General features: G+C 52.7%; 1 protein-coding gene across 1 annotated transcript in view; it reads right to left on the bottom strand.

Moving 5' to 3' along the window:
- Positions 1-25,000, bottom strand: part of LOC115134167 (fibronectin type III domain-containing protein 3B-like) — a 161,905-nt gene that overhangs the window by 32,824 nt on the left and 104,081 nt on the right. Inside the window, 5 exon segments of the mRNA XM_065018861.1 lie at positions 6,366-6,515; positions 10,608-10,721; positions 11,438-11,616; positions 12,711-12,816; positions 12,915-13,033. Coding sequence (XP_064874933.1) covers positions 6,366-6,515; positions 10,608-10,721; positions 11,438-11,616; positions 12,711-12,816; positions 12,915-13,033 — 668 coding nt within the window.

Genomic DNA, 25,000 nt, shown 5'->3' on the forward strand with positions numbered 1-25,000 from the left:
TAGTCTACAGCAGTAGTGTGTGTATACCTGTAGTCTACAGCAGTAGTGTGTGTATACCTGTAGTCTACAGCAGTAGTGTGTGTATACCTGTAGTCTACAGCAGTAGTGTGTGTATACCTGTAGTCTACAGCAGTAGTGTGTGTATACCTGTAGCCTACAGCAGTAGTGTGTGTATACCTGTAGTCTACAGCAGTAGTGTGTGTATACCTGTAGTCTACAGCAGTAGTGTGTGTGTGTGTACCTGTAGTCTACAGCAGTAATGTGTGTATACCTGTAGTCTACAGCAGTAGTGTGTGTATACCTGTAGTCTACAGCAGTAGTGTGTGTGTGTATACCTGTAGTCTACAGCAGTAGTGTGTGTATACCTGTAGTCTACAGCAGTAGTGTGTGTATACCTGTAGTCTACAGCAGTAGTGTGTGTATACCTGTAGTCTACAGCAGTAGTGTGTGTGTGTACCTGTAGTCTACAGCAGTAGTGTGTGTGTATACCTGTAGCCTACAGCAGTAGTGTGTGTATACCTGTAGTCTACAGCAGTAGTGTGTGTATACCTGTAGTCTACAGCAGTAGTGTGTGTATACCTGTAGCCTACAGCAGTAGTGTGTGTGTGTGTACCTGTAGCCTACAGCAGTAGTGTGTGTGTGTGTACCTGTAGTCTACAGCAGTAATGTGTGTATACCTGTAGTCTACAGCAGTAGTGTGTGTATACCTGTAGTCTACAGCAGTAGTGTGTGTATACCTGTAGTCTACAGCAGTAGTGTGTGTATACCTGTAGTCTACAGCAGTAGTGTGTGTGTGTACCTGTAGTCTACAGCAGTAGTGTGTGTATACCTGTAGCCTACAGCAGTAGTGTGTGTGTGTACCTGTAGTCTACAGCAGTAATGTGTGTATACCTGTAGTCTACAGCAGTAATGTGTGTATACCTGTAGACTACAGCAGTAGTGTGTGTGTGTGTACCTGTAGTCTACAGCAGTAGTGTGTGTATACCTGTAGTCTACAGCAGTAGTGTGTGTGTGTGTACCTGTAGTCTACAGCAGTAATGTGTGTATACCTGTAGTCTACAGCAGTAGTGTGTGTATACCTGTAGCCTACAGCAGTAGTGTGTGTATACCTGTAGTCTACAGCAGTAGTGTGTGTATACCTGTAGTCTACAGCAGTAGTGTGTGTGTGTGTGTACCTGTAGTCTACAGCAGTATTGTGTGTATACCTGTAGTCTACAGCAGTAGTGTGTGTATACCTGTAGTCTACAGCAGTAATGTGTGTATACCTGTAGTCTACAGCAGTAGTGTGTGTATACCTGTAGTCTACAGCAGTAATGTGTGTATACCTGTAGTCTACAGCAGTAGTGTGTGTGTACCTGTAGTCTACAGCAGTAGTGTGTGTGTACCTGTAGTCTACAGCAGTAGTGTGTGTACCTGTAGTCTACAGCAGTAGTGTGTGTATACCTGTAGTCTACAGCAGTAGTGTGTGTATACCTGTAGTCTACAGCAGAGTGTGTGTATACCTGTAGTCTACAGCAGTAGTGTGTGTGTGTGTACCTGTAGTCTACAGCAGTAGTGTGTGTATACCTGTAGTCTACAGCAGTAGTGTGTGTATACCTGTAGCCTACAGCAGTAGTGTGTGTATACCTGTAGTCTACAGCAGTAGTGTGTGTATACCTGTAGTCTACAGCAGTAGTGTGTGTGTACCTGTAGTGGCCTACAGCAGTAGTGTGTGTATACCTGTAGTCTACAGCAGTAGTGTGTGTATACCTGTAGTCTACAGCAGTAGTGTGTGTATACCTGTAGTCTACAGCAGTAGTGTGTGTATACCTGTAGTCTACAGCAGTAGTGTGTGTGTGTGTACCTGTAGTCTACAGCAGTAATGTGTGTGTATACCTGTAGTCTACAGCAGTAGTGTGTGTATACCTGTATTCTACAGCAGTAGTGTGTGTATACCTGTAGTCTACAGCAGTAGTGTGTATACCTGTAGTCTACAGCAGTAGTGTGTGTGTACCTGTAGTCTACAGCAGTAGTGTGTGTACCTGTAGTCTACAGCAGTAGTGTGTGTACCTGTAGTCTACAGCAGTAGTGTGTGTATACCTGTAGTCTACAGCAGTAGTGTGTGTATACCTGTAGTCTACAGCAGTAGTGTGTGTATACCTGTATACCTGTAGTCTACAGCAGTAGTGTGTGTGTGTATACCTGTAGTCTACAGCAGTAGTGTGTGTATACCTGTAGTCTACAGCAGTAGTGTGTGTATACCTGTAGTCTACAGCAGTAGTGTGTGTATACCTGTAGTCTACAGCAGTAGTGTGTGTGTATACCTGTAGTCTACAGCAGTAGTGTGTGTACCTGTAGCCTACAGCAGTAGTGTGTGTATACCTGTAGCCTACAGCAGTGTGTGTGTGTGTACCTGTAGTCTACAGCAGTAGTGTGTGTATACCTGTAGTCTACAGCAGTAGTGTGTGTATACCTGTAGTCTACAGCAGTAGTGTGTGTGTGTGTACCTGTAGTCTACAGCAGTAATGTGTGTATACCTGTAGTCTACAGCAGTAATGTGTGTGTACCTGTATTCTACAGCAGTAATGTGTGTATACCTGTAGTCTACAGCAGTAGTGTGTGTGTACCTGTAGTCTACAGCAGTAGTGTGTGTGTACCTGTAGTCTACAGCAGTAGTGTGTGTACCTGTAGTCTACAGCAGTAGTGTGTGTATACCTGTAGTCTACAGCAGTAGTGTGTGTATACCTGTAGTCTACAGCAGTAGTCTACAGCAGTAGTGTGTGTATACCTGTAGTCTACAGCAGAGTAGTGTGTGTGTACCTGTAGTCTACAGCAGTAGTGTGTGTATACCTGTAGTCTACAGCAGTAGTGTGTGTATACCTGTAGCCTACAGCAGTAGTGTGTGTATACCTGTAGTCTACAGCAGTAGTGTGTGTATACCTGTAGTCTACAGCAGTAGTGTGTGTGTGTGTACCTGTAGCCTACAGCAGTAGTGTGTGTATACCTGTAGCCTACAGCAGTAGTGTGTGTGTGTACCTGTAGTCTACAGCAGTAATGTGTGTATACCTGTAGTCTACAGCAGTAGTGTGTGTATACCTGTAGTCTACAGCAGTAGTGTGTGTGTGTGTACCTGTAGTCTACAGCAGTAATGTGTGTATACCTGTAGTCTACAGCAGTAATGTGTGTGTACCTGTAGTCTACAGCAGTAGTGTGTGTATACCTGTAGTCTACAGCAGTAATGTGTGTATACCTGTAGTCTACAGCAGTAGTGTGTGTATACCTGTAGTCTACAGCAGTAGTGTGTGTATACCTGTAGTCTACAGCAGTAGTGTGTGTATACCTGTAGTCTACAGCAGTAGTGTGTGTGTACCTGTAGTCTACAGCAGTAGTGTGTGTATACCTGTAGCCTACAGCAGTAGTGTGTGTATACCTGTAGTCTACAGCAGTAGTGTGTGTATACCTGTAGTCTATAGCAGTAATGTGTGTGTGTGTGTGTACCTGTAGTCTACAGCAGTAGTGTGTGTGTATACCTGTAGTCTACAGCAGTAGTGTGTGTATACCTGTAGCCTACAGCAGTAGTGTGTGTATACCTGTAGTCTACAACAGTAGTGTGTGTATACCTGTAGTCTACAGCAGTAGTGTGTGTGTGTGTACCTGTAGCCTACAGCAGTAGTGTGTGTATACCTGTAGCCTACAGCAGTAGTGTGTGTGTGTGTACCTGTAGTCTACAGCAGTAATGTGTGTATACCTGTAGTCTACAGCAGTAGTGTGTGTATACCTGTAGTCTACAGCAGTAGTGTGTGTGTGTGTACCTGTAGTCTACAGCAGTAATGTGTGTATACCTGTAGTCTACAGCAGTAATGTGTGTGTACCTGTATTCTACAGCAGTAATGTGTGTATACCTGTAGTCTACAGCAGTAGTGTGTGTGTACCTGTAGTCTACAGCAGTAGTGTGTGTACCTGTAGTCTACAGCAGTGTGTGTAGTCTACAGCAGTAGTGTGTGTATACCTGTAGTCTACAGCAGTAGTGTGTGTATACCTGTAGTCTACAGCAGAGTGTGTGTATACCTGTAGTCTACAGCAGTAGTGTGTGTGTGTACCTGTAGTCTACAGCAGTAGTGTGTGTATACCTGTAGTCTACAGCAGTAGTGTGTGTATACCTGTAGCCTACAGCAGTAGTGTGTGTATACCTGTAGTCTACAGCAGTAGTGTGTGTATACCTGTAGCCTACAGCAGTAGTGTGTGTATACCTGTAGTCTACAGCAGTAGTGTGTGTATACCTGTAGTCTACAGCAGTAGTGTGTGTGTGTGTACCTGTAGCCTACAGCAGTAGTGTGTGTATACCTGTAGCCTACAGCAGTAGTGTGTGTGTGTACCTGTAGTCTACAGCAGTAATGTGTGTATACCTGTAGTCTACAGCAGTAGTGTGTGTATACCTGTAGTCTACAGCAGTAGTGTGTGTGTGTGTACCTGTAGTCTACAGCAGTAATGTGTGTATACCTGTAGTCTACAGCAGTAATGTGTGTGTACCTGTAGTCTACAGCAGTAGTGTGTGTATACCTGTAGTCTACAGCAGTAGTGTGTGTATACCTGTAGTCTACAGCAGTAGTGTGTGTATACCTGTAGTCTACAGCAGTAGTGTGTGTATACCTGTAGCCTACAGCAGTAGTGTGTGTATACCTGTAGTCTACAGCAGTAGTGTGTGTGTACCTGTAGTCTACAGCAGTAGTGTGTGTATACCTGTAGCCTACAGCAGTAGTGTATGTATACCTGTAGTCTACAGCAGTAGTGTGTGTATACCTGTAGTCTATAGCAGTAATGTGTGTGTGTGTGTGTACCTGTAGTCTACAGCAGTAGTGTGTGTGTATACCTGTAGTCTACAGCAGTAGTGTGTGTATACCTGTAGCCTACAGCAGTAGTGTGTGTATACCTGTAGTCTACAGCAGTAGTGTGTGTATACCTGTAGTCTACAGCAGTAATGTGTGTGTGTGTACCTGTAGTCTACAGCAGTAGTGTGTGTATACCTGTAGTCTACAGCAGTAGTGTGTGTATACCTGTAGCCTACAGCAGTAGTGTGTGTATACCTGTAGTCTACAGCAGTAGTGTGTGTATACCTGTAGTCTACAGCAGTAATGTGTGTGTGTGTACCTGTAGTCTACAGCAGTAGTGTGTGTATACCTGTAGTCTACAGCAGTAATGTGTGTATACCTGTAGTCTACAGCAGTAGTGTGTGTATACCTGTAGCCTACAGCAGTAGTGTGTGTATACCTGTAGTCTACAGCAGTAGTGTGTGTGTACCTGTAGTCTACAGCAGTAGTGTGTGTGTGTGTACCTGTAGTCTACAGCAGTAGTGTGTGTGTGTGTGTACCTGTAGTCTACAGCAGTAGTGTGTGTGTGTGTGTGTGTGTACCTGTAGTCTACAGCAGTAGTGTGTGTGTGTGTGTACCTGTAGTCTACAGCAGTAGTGTGTGTGTGTGTACCTGTAGTCTACAGCAGTAGTGTGTGTGTGTACCTGTAGTCTACAGCAGTAGTATGTGTACCTGTAGCCTACAGCAGTAGTGTGTGTGAGTGTGTACCTGTAGTCTACAGCAGTAATGTGTGTGTACCTGTAGTCTACAGCAGTAGTGTGTGTGTGTGTACCTGTAGCCTACAGCAGTAGTGTGTGTGTACCTGTAGTCTACAGCAGTAATGTGTGTGTGTGTACCTGTAGTCTACAGCAGTAGTGTGTGTGTGAGTACCTGTAGTCTACAGCAGTAGTGTGTGTGTGTGTACCTGTAATCTACAGCAGTAATGTGTGTGTACCTGTAGTCTACAGCAGTAGTGTGTGTGTACCTGTAATCTACAGCAGTAATGTGTGTGTACCTGTAGTCTACAGCAGTAATGTGTGTGTGTACCTGTAGTCTACAGCAGTAGTGTGTGTATACCTGTAGTCTACAGCAGTAGTGTGTGTGTGTACCTGTAGTCTACAGCAGTAGTGTGTGTGTACCTGTAGTCTACAGCAGTAGTGTGTGTGTGTACCTGTAGTCTACAGCAGTAGTGTGTGTGTACCTGTAGTCTACAGCAGTAGTGTGTGTGTACCTGTAGTCTACAGCAGTAATGTGTGTGTACCTGTAGTCTACAGCAGTAGTGTGTGTGTGTACCTGTAGTCTACAGCAGTAGTGTGTGTGTATACCTGTAGTCTACAGCAGTAGTGTGTGTATACCTGTAGTCTACAGCAGTAGTGTGTGTATACCTGTAGTCTACAGCAGTAGTGTGTGTATACCTGTAGTCTACAGCAGTAGTGTGTGTATACCTGTAGTCTACAGCAGTAGTGTGTGTATACCTGTAGTCTACAGCAGTAGTGTGTGTATACCTGTAGTCTACAGCAGTAATGTGTGTGTGTATACCAGTAGTCTACAGCAGTAGTGTGTTGCGGGGGTCAGGTCTGATACTTCACACTGGGTCTCTGGTCCACAGTAGATCAGCTCCATAGGCTCCTCCTCCCTGGACCAGTCCAGGCGATACTCTGAGATGTCAGAGCCTGATCCTTCAGGACTCTACAACACACACAACCACAACACAAAACATCTTAGAACACATGACCAGATTAGAACACAGGAGAAACACACACAACCACAACACAGAACGTCTTAGAACACATGACCAGATTAGAACACAGGAGAAACACACACAACCACAACACAGAACGTCTTAGAACACACACAGATTAGAACACAGGAGAAACACACACAACCACAACACAGAACGTCTTAGAACACACACCAGATTACAACACAGAACAGGAAGGAACCAAACATCCAATCAGACACGAGACTCATGTAAACTCTCCGGGAACTATTTTTTCTCTCTCTCTCTCTCTCTCTCTCTCTCTCTACTCTCTCTATCTACCTCTCTCTCTCTATCCCTCCCTCTCTGTACTTTCTCTCTCTTTTTACCCCTCTCTACTTTCTCTCTCTCTCTCTCTACCCCTCTATCTACTTTCTCTCTCTCTACCTCTACCCCCTCTCTCTACTCTCTCTCTCTCTCTCTACTTTCGATCTTTCTCTACCCCCTCACTACTCTCTCTCTCCCCCTCTCTCTACTTTCTCTCTCTCTACCCCTTTCTCTACTTTCTCTCTCTCTCTACCCCTTTCTCTGCTTTCTCTCTCTCTACCCCTCTCTACTTTCTCTCTCTCTCTACTTTCTCTCTCTCTCTACCCCTTTCTCTACTTTCTCTCTCTCTCTACCCTTTCTCTACCTCTCTCTCTGCTTTCTCTCTCTCTCCCCTCTCTACTTTCTCTCTCTCTCTACCCCTCTCTACTTTCTCTCTCTCTCTACCCCTCTCTTACTTTCTCTCTCTCTCTACCCCCTCTCTACTTTCTCTCTCTCTCTACCCCTTTCTCTACTTTCTCTCTCTCTCTACCCCTTTCTCTATCTCTCTCTGCTTTCTCTCTCTCTCTACCCCTCTCTACTTTCTCTCTCTCTCTACCCCTCTCTACTTTCTCTCTCTACCCCTCTCTACTTTCTCTCTCTCTACCCCTCTCTCTACTTTCTCTCTCTCTCTACCCCTCTACTTTCTCTCTCTCTACCCCTCTCTACTTTCTCTCTCTCTACCCCTCTCTACTTTCTCTCTCTCTCTACCCCTCTCTCTACTTTCTCTCTCTCTCTACCCTCTCCCTCTCTCTCTCTCTCTACCCCTCTCTCTACTTTCTCTCTCTCTACCCCTCTCACTTTCTCTCTCTCTCTACCCCTCTCTCTGCCCCCTCTCTCTCTACCCCCTCACTCTCTCGCTCTCTCGTTATTTGGAGGTGATGTTTGTCCTCTCTCTCTCCCCTCTCCACTCTCTCTCTCTACCCCTCTATCTCTCTCTACCCCTCTCCTCTCTCTCTCTACCCCTCTCCACTCTCTCTCTCTATCCCTCTCTCTACCCCTCTCCCTCTCTCTCTCTACCCCTCTATCCCTCTCTCTACCCCCTCTATCCCTCTCTCTAGCCCCTCTCCTCTCTCTACCCCTCTCCACTCTCTCTCTCTACCCCTCTATCCCTCTCTCTACCCCTCTCCTCTCTCTACCCCTCTCCACTCTCTCTCTCTACCCCTCTATCCCTCTCTCTACCCCTCTCCTCTCTCTCTCTCTACTCTCTCTTGTTATTTGGAGGTAATGTTTGTCCTCTCTCTCTACCCTCTGTCTACCCCTCTCTACTCTCTATCTACTCTCTCTCTTTACCTCTCTCTTTCTCTACTCTCTACCCCTCTCCTCTCTCTCTCTACCCCTTGTCCTCTCTCTACCCTCTGGAGAGAGAAGACTACTCTCTATCTACTCTCTCTCTTTACCTCTCTCTTTCTCTACTCTACCCCTCTCTACTTTCTCTCTACCCTTGTCCTCTCTCTCTACCCTCTGTCTACCCCTCTCTACTCTCTATCTACTCTCTCTCTTTACCTCTCTCTTTCTCTACTCTCTACCCCTCTCAAACTTTCTCTCTCTCTCACCCCTCTCTCACTTTCTCTCTCTCTCTCCCCCCTCTCTACTTTCTCTCTCTCTACCCCTCTCATACTTTCTCTCTCTCTCACCCCTCTCTCTGCTTTCTCTCTCTCTCTACCCCCTCACTCTCTCGCTCTCTCGTTATTTGGAGGTGATGTTTGTCCTCTCTCTACCCCTCTCCACCTCTCTCTCTATCCCTCTCTCTACCCCTCTCCACTCTCTCTCTCTACCCCTCTATCCCTCTCTCTACCCCTCTCTCCTCTCCTCTCTACCTCTTGTTATTGGAGGTAATGTTTGTCCCTCTCTCTACCCCTCTCCACTCTCTCTCTCTACCCCTCTATCCCTCTCTCTAGACTACCCCTCTCCTCCTCTGCCCCCTTCTCCACTCTCTCTACCCCTCTATCCCTCTCTCACCCTCTATCCCCTCTCTCACCCCTCTATCCCTCTCTCTACCCCTCTATCCCTCTCCTCTACCCCTCTATCCCCCCTCTCACCCCTCTATCCTCTCTCTACCCCTCTCCACTCTCTCTACCCCTCTATCCCTCTCTCTACCCTCTATCCCTCCTCTGCCCCTCTATCCCCTCTCTACCCCTCTATCCCTCTGGAACCCTCTATCCCTCTCTCTACCCCCTCTATCCCTCTCTACTCCCTCTCTGGGGGAGGAAAGAGAGAAAAATCCCTCTCTCTAGGGGAGAGGAGAGATCCCTCTCTCTACCCCTATCCCTCTCTCTACCCCTTCCACTCTCTCTACCCCCTCTATCCCCTCTCTCTGCCTCTATCCCTCTCTCTGCCCCTCTAGTGAGAGGGGAGAGAGAGAGAGAGAAAAACTCCCTCTATCCCTCTCTCTACCCCTTGAATCCTCTCTCTACCCCCTCTCCACTCTCTCTACCCCTCCTATCCCAGAAGGAGACCCCTCTATCCTCCACTCTCTACCCCTCTATCCCTCTCTGATGGATCCCTCCCTCTCTACCCCTCTATCCCCCCTCTGCCCCTCTATCCTCTCTCACCCTCTATCCCTCTCTCTATCCTCTCCTCTCTCTGCCCTCTCCACTCTCCTCCCTCCCTCTCTCCCTCTCCTCTCTCTGACCCCTCTCCACTCTCTCTCTCTATCCCCTCTATCCCTCTCTCTACCCCTCTCCACCTCTCTACCCCTCTCCACTCTCTCTCCTAGGGGTTCTATCCCTCTCTCTACCCCTCTATCCCTCTCTCTACCCCTCTATCCCTCTCTCTCTACCCCTCTATCCCTCTCTCTACCCCCTCCTCCACTCTCTATCTATCCCTCTCTACCCCCTCCACTCCTCTCTCTCTCACCCCTATCCCTCTCTCTACCCCCTCTCTCTCTCTCTCTCTCTACTCTCTCTACCCCTCTATCCCTCTCTGGCACCCCTCTCCTCTCTCTACCCCTCTCCACTCTCTCTCTCTACCCTCTATCCCTCTCTCTACCCCTCTATCCCTCCTCTCTACCCTCCATCCCTCTCTCTACCCTTCTCCTCTCTCTCTACCCCTCTCCACTCTCTCTCTCTACTACCCCTCTATCCCTCTCTCTACCCCCTCTCCTCTCTCTACCCCTCTCCACTCTCTCTCTCTACCCCTCTATCCCTCTCTCTACCCCTCTCCCTCTCTCTACCCCTCTCCACTCTCTCTCTCTACTCCCTCTATCCCTCTCTCTACCCCTCTCCTCCTCTCTCTCTCTCCACCTCTCTCTACCCCTCTCTCTCCCCTCTATCCCTAGAAGGGGACCCCTCTCCTCTCCTCTCTCTCTCTACTCTCTTGTTATTTGGAGGTAATGTTTGTCCTCTCTCTCTACCCTCTGTCTACCCCTCTCTACTCTCTATCTACTCTCTCTCTTTACCTCTCTCTTTCTCTACTCTCTACCCCTCTCTACTCTCTCTCTACCCCTTGTCCTCTCTCTACCCCTCTCCACTCTCTACCCCTCTCTACTCTCTCTCTCTACCCCTCTCTCTCTCTACTCTCTCTCTACCCCTCTCCACTCTCTCTCTCTCTCTCTACCCCTCTCTCTACTCTCTCTCTCTCTACTCTCTCTCTACCCCTCTCTCTACTCTCTCTCTACTCTCTCTCTCTCTTGTTATTTGGAGGCAGACTGAAGTTCATATTGTCTCTGTTCTAGATGGAAGTGTAGACAGATTGTAAAGAAGATAGATAGACAGTACCTCCCAGCTGACTGTTAGACAGGTGGTGTTGTTCAGAGTGATGAGTGGCGCCACACACTGGCCTGGAGGACCCGCTGCTGTCGTCACCTCCACTGCCTCAGAGTACTCTCCAAACTACAGGAAGTAAACAGGAAACACACTGGTCATGTGGCAGGAAACATACCGGTCACATGACAGGAAACACACCGGTCACATGACATGAAACACGTAGGTCACATGACAGGAAGCATACAGGTCACATGGCAGGAAGCATACATGTCACATGGCAGGAAACACACAAGCAACATTATAGGAAAAATAAAAACAATTCTAGTAGCAGAATCACAAATGATAAAGTCTGTTTGATCAACCGTTGAATTAGATTTAGGCTCAGCTCAGATCGGGCGCATATGAAACTTTAATCAATCAAACATGACTTTTCGAGCATGACTATTCCTGCATTCAAATCATTTCTATGATTGCTAAATGGGGCAGAGTGCCTTGACATGGCTGTAGAATAGATAGAGGCTGCAGCAGATGGTTGATCAGAGCAGTGAACTGAAGACTGTCTGATTGGACTAAATACCAGCTGCTGGGAGAATTGGTCTCCAGTCGACTTTCTGTTTGTTCCTCTGTATGTCCTCGTTTTTGATGAGCACTTATCAGTTTGCTACTTTGATCAGACCGTGTGTGTGTGTGTGTATGTGTGTGTATGTGTGTTTGAGTACCTCTTGAACTAAGTCTGAATAGCACTCAGGGATGGACTGATCACATCAATTAGACTAGAGAGTGTTTGTCTGCCTGCTTCTGGTCATCGTTCATTAGGGTGTGTGTTTGTGTGTGTGCCTCACCCCAGCCTCGTTGGCAGCCCTCAGTCTGAAGTTGTAGGTTGCCCCCGGCAGCAGGCTACCCACACTGCACTGCAGCTCTGTCCCATTGTATATCTCACTGGACTCAGCGTCGTCCTCTGATGATGTCATCTCCAGACTGAACACACACTCCTCACACACACCTTCTGACGTCAGGGCGTCTGGAAGAGGAGGGGGAGGGTCAGAGGGGAAAGAGAGAAAGAGTGGGGAGGAAAGGAGAAAAGGAAAGAGAAGGGGAGAGAGAGAGAGGTAGAGAGAGAGAGACAGAGAGAGAGAGTTAGAGAGAGAAAAAGAGGTATAGAGAGAAATAGAGAGGGGTAGTGAGAGAGAGAGGTAGAGAGAGAGAGAGAGACAGGGAGAGAGAGAGAGAGACGGAGAGAGAGAGAGAGAGAGAGAGAGAGAGAGAGACAAAGAGAGGGTAGTGAGAGGGGTAGGGAGAGAGAAAGAAAAGAGAGGGGTAGGGAGAGAGAGAGAAAGAGAGAGAGAAAGAGAGAGGGGTAGTGAGAGGGGTAGGGAGAGAGAGAGAAAAAGAGAGGGGTAGTGAGAGAGAGAGAGAGAGGGGTAGTGAGAGGGGTAGTGAGAGGGGTAGTGAGAGAGAGAGAGAAGACAAACATTTGAATCTAGTATAACAAGCTGCAGCACCTAGTCAAACACAGCATAACAGAAGGAGAGTTTGAACTAACTGTCTTTTCATCCACTCATTAGTGTTCTCTATGTGTTTCAGACAGCTTTATGGTGTGACGCAGAGAGAGCGAATAAAGGGGGGAAAGAGGGAGATTGAAAAAGAGAGAGAGAACACAGTCTACTCAATTGTCCTTCAGTCTGTTTTTTAATGGGGAGTGTTAGTCTCCAGCACGCACACGCGCACGCACGGACATAAACACACACCTACACACATCTTTAATGAGGAACATTTGCCACATTATATTGAGGCCTGCCCGATTCTAACTACTTTAATCACATAGAATGCAGCTGAATTAGACTACATTAGGCTACATTAAGGTTTAGATAGGCTGCATTAGAGTCGCAATAAAGCTGAATTAAAGTGAATTAGGTTTCTTAGAGCTGGTGCACACAGTGTGTGTGTGTGTGTGTGTGTGTGTGTGTGTGTGTGTGTGTGTTGTAACAAGGTCGTAATCAGGTGTATTAGGTTGGGCGCAGTGAAGAGCAGAGAACAACCAAAGGTTGATTTGACCTTCCAGACAGTAAAATACACTGTGTGTGTGTGTGTGTGTGTGTGTGTGTGTGTTTTTACCCCATTCTAACTGTACTTCCTTGTGTTTGGCTTTACCCACGATCCTGGGCGGTTGGCAGGGTTCGGGGACGACGCTCAAAGTCCGAACCGGAACGCTGAAGGAACACTGGCAGAACACAGAGGATCATGGGAAGGTCAATTGACTAATTGTGTGATTAAATGTGTGTGTGTGTGTGTGTGTGTGTGTGTGTGTGTGTGTTTCACCTGGCTGTGTCCACCGGTGCTGATGCTACACACTCGCAGGCGGTAAACTGTGCCGGGCGTCAGTTCTTCACACACACACTCTGTAGCGGGGCCGCTGTACGCCACCTCCCACTGGCCCGCTGCACAAGACAAACAGCAGATGAGGGTTTGTGTGTATGTCAATATGTGTGTGTAGAGGTATATATGCAGTTCAACAAGACACCACATCTATTCATGTCTGGCATTAATCAGACAACACAGGGAGAGAACTGTGTTTCAACCTATATCAGTTCAGTGACACTTCTACACCAGAAGAGAGAGAGAGGGGTGAAGTGGGGTGAGGAAGGGGAGGGGCATAGATGGGATAGAGGGGAAGAGAAAGAGAAGGAGTGGGTGGGTGGGTAGAGAGAAGGAGTGGCTGGGTGGGTAGAGAGAAGGAGTGGGTGGGTAGAGAGAAGGAGTGGTTGGGTGGGTAGAGAGAAGGAGTGGGTGGTAGAGAGAAGGAGTGGGTGGGTGGCAGAGAGAAGAGAGTGGGTGGGTAGAGAGAAGGAGTGGGTGGGTAGAGAGAAGTGGGTGGGTGGGAGAGAAGGGTGGGTGGGTAGAGAGAAGGCGTGGGTGGGTAGAGGTGGTGGGTAGAGAGAAGGATTGGGTGGGTAGAGAGAAGGAGTGGGTGGGTAGAGAGAAGGAGTGGGTGGGTGGGTAGAGAGAAGGAGTGGGTGGGTGGGTGGGTAGAGAGAAGGAGGGTGGGTGGGTAGAGAGAAGGAGTGGGTGGGTGGGTAGAGAGAAGGATTGGGTGGGTGGGTAGAGAGAAGGCGTGGGTGGGTGGGTGGAGAGAAGGAGTGGGTGGGTAGAGAGAAGGAGTGGGTGGGTGGGTAGAGAGAAGGAGTGGGTGGGTAGAGAGAAGGGAGTGGGTGGGTGGGTAGAGAAGGAGTGGGTGGGTGGGTAGAGAGAAGGCGTGGGTGGGTAGAGAGGAGTGGGTGGGTGGGTAGAGAGAAGGCGTGGGTGGGTAGAGAGAAGGAGTGGGTGGGTGGGTAGAGAGAAGGATTGGGTGGGTAGAGAGAAGGAGTGGGTGGGTAGAGAGAAGGAGTGGGTGGGTAGAGAGAAGGAGTGGGTGGGTGGGTAGAGAGAAGGAGTGGCTGGGTGGGTAGAGAGAAGGAGTGGGTGGGTAGAGAGAAGGGGAGTGTTTGGGTGGGTAGAGAGAAGGAGTGGGTGGGTAGAGAGAAGGAGTGGGTGGGTGGGTAGAGAGAAGGAGTGGGTGGGTAGAGAGAAGGAGTGGGTGGGTGGGTAGAGAGAAGGCGTGGGTGGGTAGAGAGAAGGAGTGGGTGGGTGGGTAGAGAGAAGGCGTGGGTGGGTAGAGAGAAGGAGTGGGTGGGTAGAGAGAAGGATTGGGTGGGTAGAGAGAAGGAGTGGGTGGGTAGAGAGAAGGAGTGGGTGGGTGGGTAGAGAGAAGGAGTGGGTGGGTGGGTGGGTAGAGAGAAGGAGTGGGTGGGTGGGTAGAGAGAAGGAGGGTGGGTGGGTAGAGAGAAGGAGTGGGTGGGTGGGTGGTAGAGAGAAGGAGTGGGTGGGTGGGTAGAGAGAAGGAGTGGGTGGGTAGAGAGAAGGAGTGGGTGGGTGGGTAGAGAGAAGGATTGGGTGGGTGGGTAGAGAGAAGGCGTGGGTGGGTGGGTAGAGAGAAGGAGTGGGTGGGTAGAGAGAAGGAGTGGGTGGGTGGGTAGAGAGAAGGAGTGGGTGGGTAGAGAGAAGGAGTGGGTGGGTGGGTAGAGAAGGAGTGGGTGGGTGGGTAGAGAGAAGGCGTGGGTGGGTGGGTAGAGAGAAGGAGTGGGTGGGTGGGTAGAGAGAAGGCGTGGGTGGGTAGAGAGAAGGAGTGGGTGGGTGGGTAGAGAGAAGGATTGGGTGGGTAGAGAGAAGGAGTGGGTGGGTAGAGAGAAGGAGTGGGTGGGTAGAGAGAAGGAGTGGGTGGGTGGGTAGAGAGAAGGAGTGGGTGGGTGGGTAGAGAGAAGGAGTGGGTGGGTAGAGAGAGAAGGAGTGGGTGGGTGGGTAGAGAGAAGGAGTGGGTGGGTGGGTAGAGAGAAGGAGTGGGTGGGTGGGTAGAGAGAAGGAGTGGGTGGGTGGGTAGAGAGAAGGAGTGGCTGGGTGGGTAGAGAGAAGGAGGTGGGTGGGTAGAGAGAAGGAGTGGGTGGGTGGGTAGAGAGAAGGAGTGGGTGGGTAGAGAGAAGGAGTGGGTGGGTGGGTAGAGAGAAGGAGTGGGTGGGTAGAGAGAAGGAGTGGGTGGGTAGAGAGAAGGAGGGTGGGTAGAGAGAAGGAGTGGGTGGGTAGAGAGAAGGATTGGGTGGGTAGAAAGAAGGATTGGGTGGGTGGGTAGAGAAGGATTGGATAGGTGGGTAGAGAAGGATTGGGTGGGTGGGTAGAGAGAAGGAGTGGGTGGGTGGGTAGAGAGAAGGTGTGGGTGGGTAGAGAGAAGGAGTGGGTGGGTGGGTAGAGAGAAGGATTGGGTGGGTGGTGGGTGGGTGGGTAGAGAGAAGGATTGGGTGGGTGGGTAGAGAGAAGGATTGGGTGGGTGGGTAGAGAGAAGGATTGGGTGGGTGGGTAGAGAGAAGGCGTGGGTGGGTGGGTGGAGAGAAGGTGGGTGGGTGGATAGAGAGAAGGAGTGGGTGGGTAGAGAGAAGGAGTGGGTGTGTGGTAGAGAGAAGGAGTGGGTGGGTAGAGAGAAGGAGTGGGTGGGTAGAGAGAAGGAGTGGGTGGGTGGGTAGAGAGAAGGAGTGGTTGGGTGGGTAGAGAGAAGGAGTGGGTGGGTAGAGAGAAGGAGTGGGTGGGTAGAGAGAAGGAGTGGGTGGGTGGGTAGAGAGAAGGCGTGGGTGGGTAGAGAAGGAGTGGGTGGGTGGGTAGAGAGAAGGCGTGGGTGGGTAGAGAGAAGGAGTGGGTGGGTAGAGAGAAGGCGTGGGTGGGTAGAAGAAGGAGTGGGTGGGTAGAGAGAAGGAGGGTGGGTGGTAGAGAGAAGGAGTGGCTGGGTGGGTAGAGAGAAGGAGTGGCTGGGTGGGTAGAGAGAAGGAGTGGCTGGGTGGGTAGAGAGAAGGAGTGGCTGGGTGGGTAGAGAGAAGGAGTGGCTGGGTAGAGAGAAGGAGGGTGGATGGGTAGAGAGAAGGAGTGGGTGGGTGGGTAGAGAGAAGGAGTGGGTGGGTAGAGAGAAGGAGTGGGTGGGGTGGGAGAGAAGGAGTGGTTGGGTGGGTAGAGAGAAGGAGTGGGTGGGTAGAGAGAAGGAGTGGGTGGGTGGGTAGAGAGAAGGAGTGGTGGGTGGGTAGAGAGAAGGAGTGGGTGGGTGGGTAGAGAGAAGGAGGGTGGGTGGGTAGGAGAAGAGTGGTTGGGTGGGTAGAGTGGGTGGGTGGGTAGAAGGAGTGGGTGGGTGGGTAGAGAGAAGGAAGGAGAGAGAAGGATTGGGTGGGTAGAGAGAAGGATTGGGTGGGTGGGTAGAGAGAAGGATTGGGGTGGGTGGGTAGAGAGAAGGAGTGGGTGGGTAGAGAGAAGGATTGGGTGGGTGGGTAGAGAGAAGGAGTGGTTGGGTGGGTAGAGAGAAGGAGGGTGGGTAGAGAGAAGGAGTGGGTGGGTAGAGAGAAGGAGTGGGTCGGTAGAGAGAAGGTGGGTGGGTGGGTAGAGAGAAGGAGTGGGTGGGTAGAGAGAAGGAGTGGGTGGGTAGAGAGAAGGATTGGGTGGGTGGGTAGAGAGAAGGCGTGGGTGGGTGGGTAGAGAGAAGGCGTGGGTGGGTGGGTAGAGAGAAGGAGTGGGTGGGTGGGTAGAGAGAAGGCGTGGGTGGGTGGGTAGAGAGAAGGAGTGGGTGGGTAGAGAGAAGGAGTGTGTGGGTAGAGAGAAGGAGTGGGTGGGTGGGTAGAGAAGGAGTGGGTGGGTGGGTAGAGAGAAGGCGTGGGTGGGTGGGTAGAGAGAAGGAGTGGGTGGGTGGGTAGAGAGAAGGCGTGGGTGGGTAGAGAGAAGGAGTGGGTAGGTGGGTAGAGAGAAGGATTGGGTGGGTAGAGAGAAGGAGTGGGTGGGTAGAGAGAAGGAGTGGGTGGGTAGAGAGAAGGAGTGGGTGGGTGGGTAGAGAGAAGGAGTGGGTGGGTGGGTAGAGAGAAGGAGTGGGTGGGTGGGTAGAGAGAAGGAGTGGGTGGGTGGGTAGAGAGAAGGAGTGGGTGGGTGGGTAGAGAGAAGGAGTGGGTGGGTGGGTAGAGAGAAGGAGTGGCTGGGTGGGTAGAGAGAAGGAGTGGGGTGGGTAGAGAGAAGGAGTGGGTGGGTAGAGAGAAGGAGTGGGTGGGTGGGTAGAGAGAAGGAGTGGGTGGGTAGAGAGAAGGAGTGGGTGGGTAGAGAGAAGGAGTGGGTGGGTAGAGGATTATTGGGTGGGTAGAGAGAAGGATTGGGTGGGTAGAAAGAAGGATTGGGTGGGTGGGTAGAGAAGGATTGGATAGGGTGGGTAGAGAAGGATTGTGGGTGGGTAGAGAGAAGGAGTGGGTGGGTGGGTAGAGAGAAGGAGGGTGGGTGGGTAGAGAGAAGGTGTGGATGGGTAGAGAGAAGGAGTGGGTGGGTGGGTAGAGAGAAGGATTGGGTGGGTGGTGGGTGGGTGGGTAGAGAGAAGGATTGGGTGGGTGGGTAGAGAGAAGGATTGGGTGGTGGGTAGAGAGAAGGATTGGGTGGGTGGGTAGAGAAGGCGTGGGGTGGGTGGGTGGAGAGAGAAGGAGTGGGTGGGTGGGTAGAGAGAAGGAGTGGGTGGGTAGAGAGAAGGAGAAGGATTGGGTGGGTGGGTAGAGAGAAGGATTGGGTGGGTGGGTAGAGAGAAGGAGTGGGTGGGTGGGTGGAGAGAAGGAGGGTGGGTGGGTAGAGAGAAGGAGGGGTGGGTGTGTGGGTAGAGAGAAGGAGTGGGTGGGTAGAGAGAAGGAGTGGGTGGGTAGAGAGAAGGAGTGGGTGGGTGGGTAGAGAGAAGGCGTGGGTGGGTAGAGAGAAGGAGTGGGTGGGTGGGTAGAGAGAAGGCGTGGGTGGGTAGAGAGAAGGAGTGGGTGGGTGGGTAGAGAGAAGGCGTGGGTGGGTAGAAGAAGGAGTGGGTGGGTAGAGAGAAGGAGTGGCTGGGTGGGTAGAGAGAAGGAGTGGCTGGGTAGAGAGAAGGAGTGGGTGGGTGGGTAGAGAGAAGGAGTGGGTGGGTGGGAGAGAAGGAGTGGTGGGTAGAGAGAAGGAGTGGGTGGGTGGGTAGAGAGAAGGAGTGGTTGGGTGGGTAGAGAGAAGGAGTGGGTGGGTGGGTAGAGAGAAGGAGTGGGTGGGTGGGTAGAGAGAAGGAGTGGTTGGGTGGGTAGAGAGAATGAGTGGGTGGGTGGGTAGAGAGAAGGAGTGGGTGGGTGGGTAGAGAGAAGGATTGGGTGGGTGGGTAGAGAGAAGGATTGGGTGGGTGGGTAGAGAGAAGGCATGGGTGGGTGGGTAGAGAGAAGGATTGGGTGGGTCGGTAGAGAGAAGGCATGGGTGGGTGGGTAGAGAGAATGAGTGGGTGGGTAGAGAGAAGGAGTGGGTGGGTGGGTAGAGAGAAGGAGGGTGGGTGGGTAGAGAGAGAAGGAGTGGGTGGGTAGAGAGAAGGAGTGGGTGGGTAGAGAGAAGGAGTGGTTGGGTGGGTAGAGAGAAGGAGTGGGTGGGTGGGTAGAGAGAAGGAGTGGGTGGGTGGGTAGAGAGAAGGAGTGGGGGTAGAGAAGGAGTGGGTGGGTAGAGAGAAGGAGTGGTTGGGTGGGTAGAGAGAAGGCGTGGGTGGGTGGGTAGAGAGAAGGCGTGGGTGGGTGGGTAGAGAGGAGGTGGGTGGGTAGAGAGAAGGCGTGGGTGGGTAGAGAGAAGGGTGGGTGGGTGGGGGGGTAGAGAGAAGGAGTGGGTGGGTGGGTAGAGAGAAGGAGTGGGTGGGTAGAGAGAAGGAGTGGGTGGGTAGAGAGAAGGCAAGGGTGGGTGGGTAGAGAGAAGGCGTGGGTGGGTAGAGAGAAGGAGTGGGTGGGGTGGGTAGAGAGAAGGAGTGGGTGGGTAGAGAGAAGGAGTGGGTGGGTAGAGAGAAGGCGTGGGTGGGTGGAGTGAAGGAGTGGGTGGGTGGGTAGAGAGAAAGGAGTGGGTGGGTGGGTAGAGAGAAGGAGTGGGTGGGTAGAGAGAGAAGGAGTGGGTGGGTTGAGAGAAGGCGTGGTGGGTAGAGAGAAGGCGTGGGTGGGTGTCTGGGTAGAGAGAAGGAGTGGGTGGGTAGAGAGAAGGCGTGGGTGGGTAGAGAGAAGGCGTGGGGTGGGTGTCTGGGTAGAGAGAAAGAGTGGGTGGGTGTCTGGGTAGAGAGAAGGAGTGGGTGGGTGGGTAGAGAGAAGGAGTGGGTGGGTGTGTAGAGAAAAGGAGTGGGTGGGTGGGTAGAGAGAAGGAGTGGGTGGGTAGAGAGAAGGAGTGGGTGGGTAGAGAGAAGGAGTGGGTGGGTGGGTAGAGAGAAGGAGTGGTTGAGTGGGTAGAGAGAAGGAGTGGGTCGGTAGAGAGAAGGAGTGGGTGGGTGGGTAGAGAGAAGGAGTGGGTGGGTAGAGAGAAGGAGTGGGTGGGTAGAGAGAAGGATTGGGTGGGTGGGTAGAGAGAAGGCGTGGGTAGGTGGGTAGAGAGAAGGCGTGGGTGGGTGGGTAGAGAGAAGGAGTGGGTGGGTGGGTAGAGAGAAGGCGTGGGTGGGTAGAGAGAAGGAGTGGGTGGGTGGGTAGAGAGAAGGAGTGGGTGGGTAGAGAGAAGGAGTGGGTGGGTGGGGGGGGTAGAGAGAAGGAGTGGGTGGGTGGGTAGAGAGAAGGAGTGGGTGGGTAGAGAGAAGGAGTGGGTGGGTAGAGAGAAGGCGAGGTGGGTGGGTAGAGAGAAGGCGTGGGTGGGTGGGTAGAGAGAAGGAGTGGGTGGGTGGGTAGAGAGAAGGAGTGGGTGGGTAGAGAGAAGGAGTGGGTGGGCAGAGAGAAGGCGTGGGTGGGTAGGAGAAGGAGTGGGTGGGTGGGTAGAGAGAAAGGAGTGGGTGGGTGGGTAGAGACAAGGAGTGGGTGGGTAGAGAGAAGGCGTGGGTGGGTAGAGAGAAGGCGTGGGTGGGTAGAGAGAAGGCGTGGGTGGGTGTCTGGGTAGAGAGAAGGAGTGGGTGGGTGTCTGGGTAGAGAGAATGAGTGGGTGGGTGTGGGTAGAGAGAAGGAGTGGGTGGGTGGGTAGAGAGAAGGAGTGGGTGGGTGGGTAGAGAGAAGGAGTGGGTGGGTGGGTAGAGAGAAGGAGTGGGTGGGTGGGTAGAGAGAAGGAGTGGGTGGGTAGAGAGAAGGAGTGGGTGGGTGGGTAGAGAGAAGGAGTGGTTGGGTGGGTAGAGAGAAGGAGTGGGTCGGTAGAGAGAAGGAGTGGGTGGGTAGAGAGAAGGAGTGAGTGGGTAGAGAGAAGGATTGGGTGGGGTGGGTAGAGAGAAGGCGTGGGTGGGTGGGTAGAGAGAAGGAGTGGGTGGGTGGGTAGAGAGAAGGCGTGGGTGGGTAGAGAGAAGGAGTGGGTGGGTGGGTAGAGAGAGAAGGAGTGGGTGGGTAGAGAAGGAGTGGGTGGGTGAGTAGAGAGAAGGAGTGGGTGGGTGGGGTAGAGAGAAGGAGTGGGTGGGTGGGTAGAGAGAAGGAGTGGGTGGGTAGAGAGAAGGAGTGGGTGGGTAGAGAGGGGAGGGTGGGTAGAGAGAAGGAGTGGGTGGGTGGGTAGAGAGAAGGCGTGGGTGGGTAGAGAGAAGGAGTGGGTGGGGTAGAGAGAAGGAGTGGGTGGGTAGAGAGAAGGAGTGGGTGGGTGGGTAGAGAGAAGGATTGGGTGGGTAGAGAGAAGGAGTGGGTGGGTGGGTAGAGAGAAGGCGTGGGTGGGTAGAGAGAAGGAGTGGGTGTGGGAGAGAGAAGGAGTGGGTGGGTAGAGAGAAGGAGGTGGCTGGGTAGAGAGAAGGAGTGGGTGGGTGGGTAGAGAGAAGGAGTGGGTGGGTAGAGAGAAGGAGTGGGGGGTAGATAGAAGGAGTGGGTGGGTGGGTAGAGAAAAGGAGTGGGTGGGTAGAGAGAAGGTGAGGGTGGGTGGGTAGAGAGAAGGCGTGGGTGGGTGTCTGGGTAGAGAGAAGGAGTGGGTGGGTAGAGAGAAGGAGTGGGTGGGTAGAGAGAAGGCGTGGGTGGGTAGAGAGAAGTGGCGTAGGGTGGGTGTCTGGGTAGAGAGAAGGAGTGGGTGGGTGTCTGGGTAGAGAGAAGGAGTGGGTGGGTGGGTAGAGAGAAGGAGTGGGTGGGTAGAGAGAAGGAGTGGGGGGTAGAGAGAAGGAGTGGGTGGGTGGGTAGAGAGAAGGAGTGGGTGGGTAGAGAGAAGGTGAGGGTGGGTGGGTAGAGAGAAGGCGTGGGTGGGTGTCTGGGTAGAGAGAAGGAGTGGGTGGGTGTCTGGGTAGAGAGAAGGAGTGGGTGGGTAGAGAGAAGGAGTGGGTGGGTAGAGAGAAGGAGTGGGTGGGTAGAGAGAAGGAGGGGTGGGGTCTGGGTAGAGAGAAGGAGTGGGTGGGGTCTGGGTAGAGAGAAGGAGTGGGGGTGGGTAGAGAGAAGGAGTGGGTGGGTGGGTAGAGAGAAGGATTGGGTGGGTGAGAGAAGAGTGGGTGGGTGGGAGAAGGAGGCGTGGGTGGTAGAGAGAAGGAGTGGGTGGGTAGAGAGAAGGAGTGGGTGGGTAGAGAGAAGGAGGGTGGGTGGGTAGAGAGAAGGAGTGGGTGGGTGGGTAGAGGGTGGGTGGGTAGAGAGAAGGAGTGGGTGGGGTAGAGAGAAGGGGGTGGGTAGAGAGAAGGGTGGGTGGGTAGAGAGAAAGAGAAGGAGTGGGTGGTAGAGAGAGAAGGGTGGGTGGGTAGAGAGAAGGGGTGGGTGGGTGTGTAGAGAGAAGAAGGATGGGTGGGTAGAGAGAAGGAGTGGGAAGGGGGTGGGTAGAGAGAAGGAGTGGGTGGGTAGAGAGAAGGAGTGGGTGGGTAGAGAAGGAGGTGGGTGGGAGAGAGAAGGAGTGGGTGGGTAGAGAGAAGAAGTAGGGGGGTAGAGAGAAGGATTGGGTGGGTAGAGAGAAGGAGTGGGTGGGTGGGTAGAGAGAAGGAGTGGGTGGGTGGGTAGAGAAAAGGAGTGGTGGGGGTAGAGAGAAGGTGAGGGTGGGTGGGGTAGAGAGAAGGAGTGGGTGGGTGGGTAGAGAGAAGGAGTGGGTGGGGGGTAGAGAAAAGGAGGGTGGGTAGAGAGAAGGAGTGGGTGGGTAGAGAGAAGGAGGTTGGGGGGGTAGAGAGAGAAGGTGGGTGGGCAGAGAGAAGGAGTGGGGTGGGTAGAGAGAAGGAAGAGAGAAGGTGGGTGGGTAGAGAGAGGGGTGGTGGAGGAAGGTGGGTGGGTGGGTAGAGAGAAGGAGGGTGGGTGGGTAGAGAGAAGGAGGGTGGGTAGAGAGAAGGCGTGGGTGGGTAGAGAGAAGGCGTGGGTGGGTGGGTAGAGAGAAGGAGTGGGTGGGTGGGTAGAGAGAAGGAGTGGGTGGGTAGAGAGAAGGAGAGGGTGGGTAGAGAGAAGGAGGGTAGGGGTGGGTGTGGGTGGGTAGAGAGAAGGAGTGGGTGGGTGTCTGGGGAGAGAAGGAGTGGGTAGGTGGGTAGAGAGAAGGAGGGGTGGGTGGGTAGAGAGAAGGAGTGGGTGGGTGGGTAGAGAGAAGGAGTGGGTGGGTGGGTAGAGAGAAGGAGTGGGTGGGTAGAGAGAAGGAGTGGGTGGGTGGGTAGAGGAAGGAGTGGGTGGGTAGAGAGAAGGATTGGGTGGGTTGGTAGAGAGAAGGCGTGGGTGGGTGGGTAGAGAGAAGGAGTGGGTGGGAGAGAAGGCGTGGGTGGGTAGAGAGAAGGAGTGGGTGGGTAGAGAGAAGGAGTGGGTGGGTGGGGGGTAGAGAGAAGGAGTGGGTGGGTGGGTAGAGAGAAGGAGTGGGTGGGTGGGGGGTAGAGAGAAGGAGTGGGTGGGTGGGTAGAGAGAAGGAGTGGGTGGGTAGAGAGAAGGAGTGGGTGGGTAGAGAGAAGGGAGGGTGGGTGGGTAGAGAGAAGGCGTGGGTGGGTGGGTAGAGAGAAGGATTGGGTGGGTGGGTAGAGAGAAGGCGGGTGGGTAGAGAGAAGGAGTGGGTGGGTGGGTAGAGAGAAGTAGTGGGTGGGTGGGTAGAGAAAGGTGGGTGGGTAGAAGAGAAGGTGAGGGTGGGTGGGTAGAGAGAAGGAGTGGGTGGGTGGGTAGAGAGAAGGAGTGGGTGGGTAGAGAGAAGGAGGGTGGGTAGAGAGAAGGAGTGGGTGGGTAGAGAGAAGGGAGGGTGGGTGGGTAGAGAGAAGGCGTGGGTGGGTGGGTAGAGAGAAGGAGTGGGTGGGTGGGTAGAGAGAAGGCGTGGGTGGGTAGAGAGAAGGAGTGGGTGGGTGGGTAGAGAAGGAGTGGGTGGGTGGGTGGGTAGAGAGAAGGAGTGGGTGGGTAGAGAGAAGGTGGTGGGTGGGTAGAGAGAAGGGGTGGGTGGAGGAAGGAGTGGGGTGGGTGGGTAGAGAGAAAGGAGGGTGGGTGGGTAGAGAGAAGGAGGGGTGGGTAGAGAGAAGGAGTGGGTGGGTAGAGAGAAGGCGTGGGTGGGTAGAGAGAAGGAGTGGGTGGGTGTCTGGGTAGAGAGAAGGAGTGGGTGGGTGTCTGGGTAGAGAGAAGGAGGGTGGGTGGGTAGAGAGAAGGAGTGGGTGGGTAGAGAGAAGGGTGGGTGGGTAGAGAGAAGGAGTGGGTGGGTGGGTAGAGAGAAGGATTGGGTGGGTGGGTAGAGAGAAGGAGTGGGTGGGTAGAGAGAAGGCGTGGGTGGGTGGGTAGAGAGAAGGAGTGGGTGGGTGGGTAGAGAGAAGGATTGGGTGGGTGGGTAGAGAGAAGGATTGGGTGGGTGGGTAGAGAAAAGGATTGGGTGGGTGGGTAGAGAGAAGGATTGGGTGGGTGGGTAGAGAGAAGGCGTGGGTGGGTAGGAGAGAAGGCGTGGGTGGGTAGAGAGAAGACGTGGGTGGGTAGAGAGAAGGAGTGGGTGGGTGGGTAGAGAGAAGGATTGGGTGGGTAGAGAGAAGGAGGGTGGGGGTAGAGAGAAGGGTGGGTGGGTAGAGAGAAGGAGTGGGTGGGTAGAGAGAGAAGGGGGGGTGGGTAGAGAGAAGGAGTGGGTGGGTGGGTAGAGAGAAGGCGTGGGTGGGTAGAAGAAGGAGTGGGTGGGTAGAGAGAAGGAGTGGGTGGGTGGGTAGAGAGAAGGAGTGGCTGGGTGGGTAGAGAGAAGGAGTGGCTGGGTGGGTAGAGAGCAGGAGTGGCTGGGTAGAGAGAAGGAGTGGGTGGGTGGGTAGAGAGAAGGAGTGGGTGGGTGGGTAGAGAGAAGGAGTGGGTGTGGGTAGAGAGAAGAATGAGTGGGTGGGTAGAGAGAAGGAGTGGTTGGGTGGGTAGAGAGAAGGAGTGGATGGGTGGGTAGAGAGAAGGAGTGGGTGGGTGGGTAGAGAGAAGAAGTGGTTGGGTGGGTAGAGAGAATGAGTGGGTGGGTGGGTAGAGAGAATGAGTGGGTGGGTGGGTAGAGAGAAGGAGTGGGTGGGTGGGTAGAGAGAAGGATTGGGTGGTGGGTAGAGAGAAGGATTGGGTGGGTGGGTAGAGAGAAGGATTGGGTGGGTGGGTAGAGAGAAGGATTGGGTGGGGGGTAGAGAGAAGGCGTGGGTGGGTGGGTAGAGAGAATGAGTGGGTGGGTAGAGAGAAGGAGTGGGTGGGTGGGTAGAGAGAAGGAGTGGTGGGTGGGTAGAGAGAAGGAGTGGTGGGTAGAGAGAAGGAGTGGGTGGGTAGAGAGAAGGAGTGGTTGGGTGGGTAGAGAGAAGGAGTGGGTGGGTAGAGAGAAGGAGTGGGTGGGTGGGTAGAGAGAAGGAGTGGGGTGGGTAGAGAGAAGGAGGGGGTGGGTAGAGAGAAGGATTGGGTGGGTGGGTAGAGAGAAGGCGAGAAGGGTGGGTGGGTAGAGAGAAGGCGTGGGTGGGGTGGGTAGAGAGAAGGAGTGGGTGGGTGGGTAGAGAGAAGGCGTGGGTGGGTAGAGAGAAGGAGTGGGTGGGTGGGTAGAGAGAAGGAGTGGGTGGGTAGAGAGAAGGA

This window comes from Oncorhynchus nerka, linkage group LG5, assembly GCF_034236695.1.
Source record: "Oncorhynchus nerka isolate Pitt River linkage group LG5, Oner_Uvic_2.0, whole genome shotgun sequence".
Lineage (NCBI taxonomy): Eukaryota > Metazoa > Chordata > Actinopteri > Salmoniformes > Salmonidae > Oncorhynchus > Oncorhynchus nerka.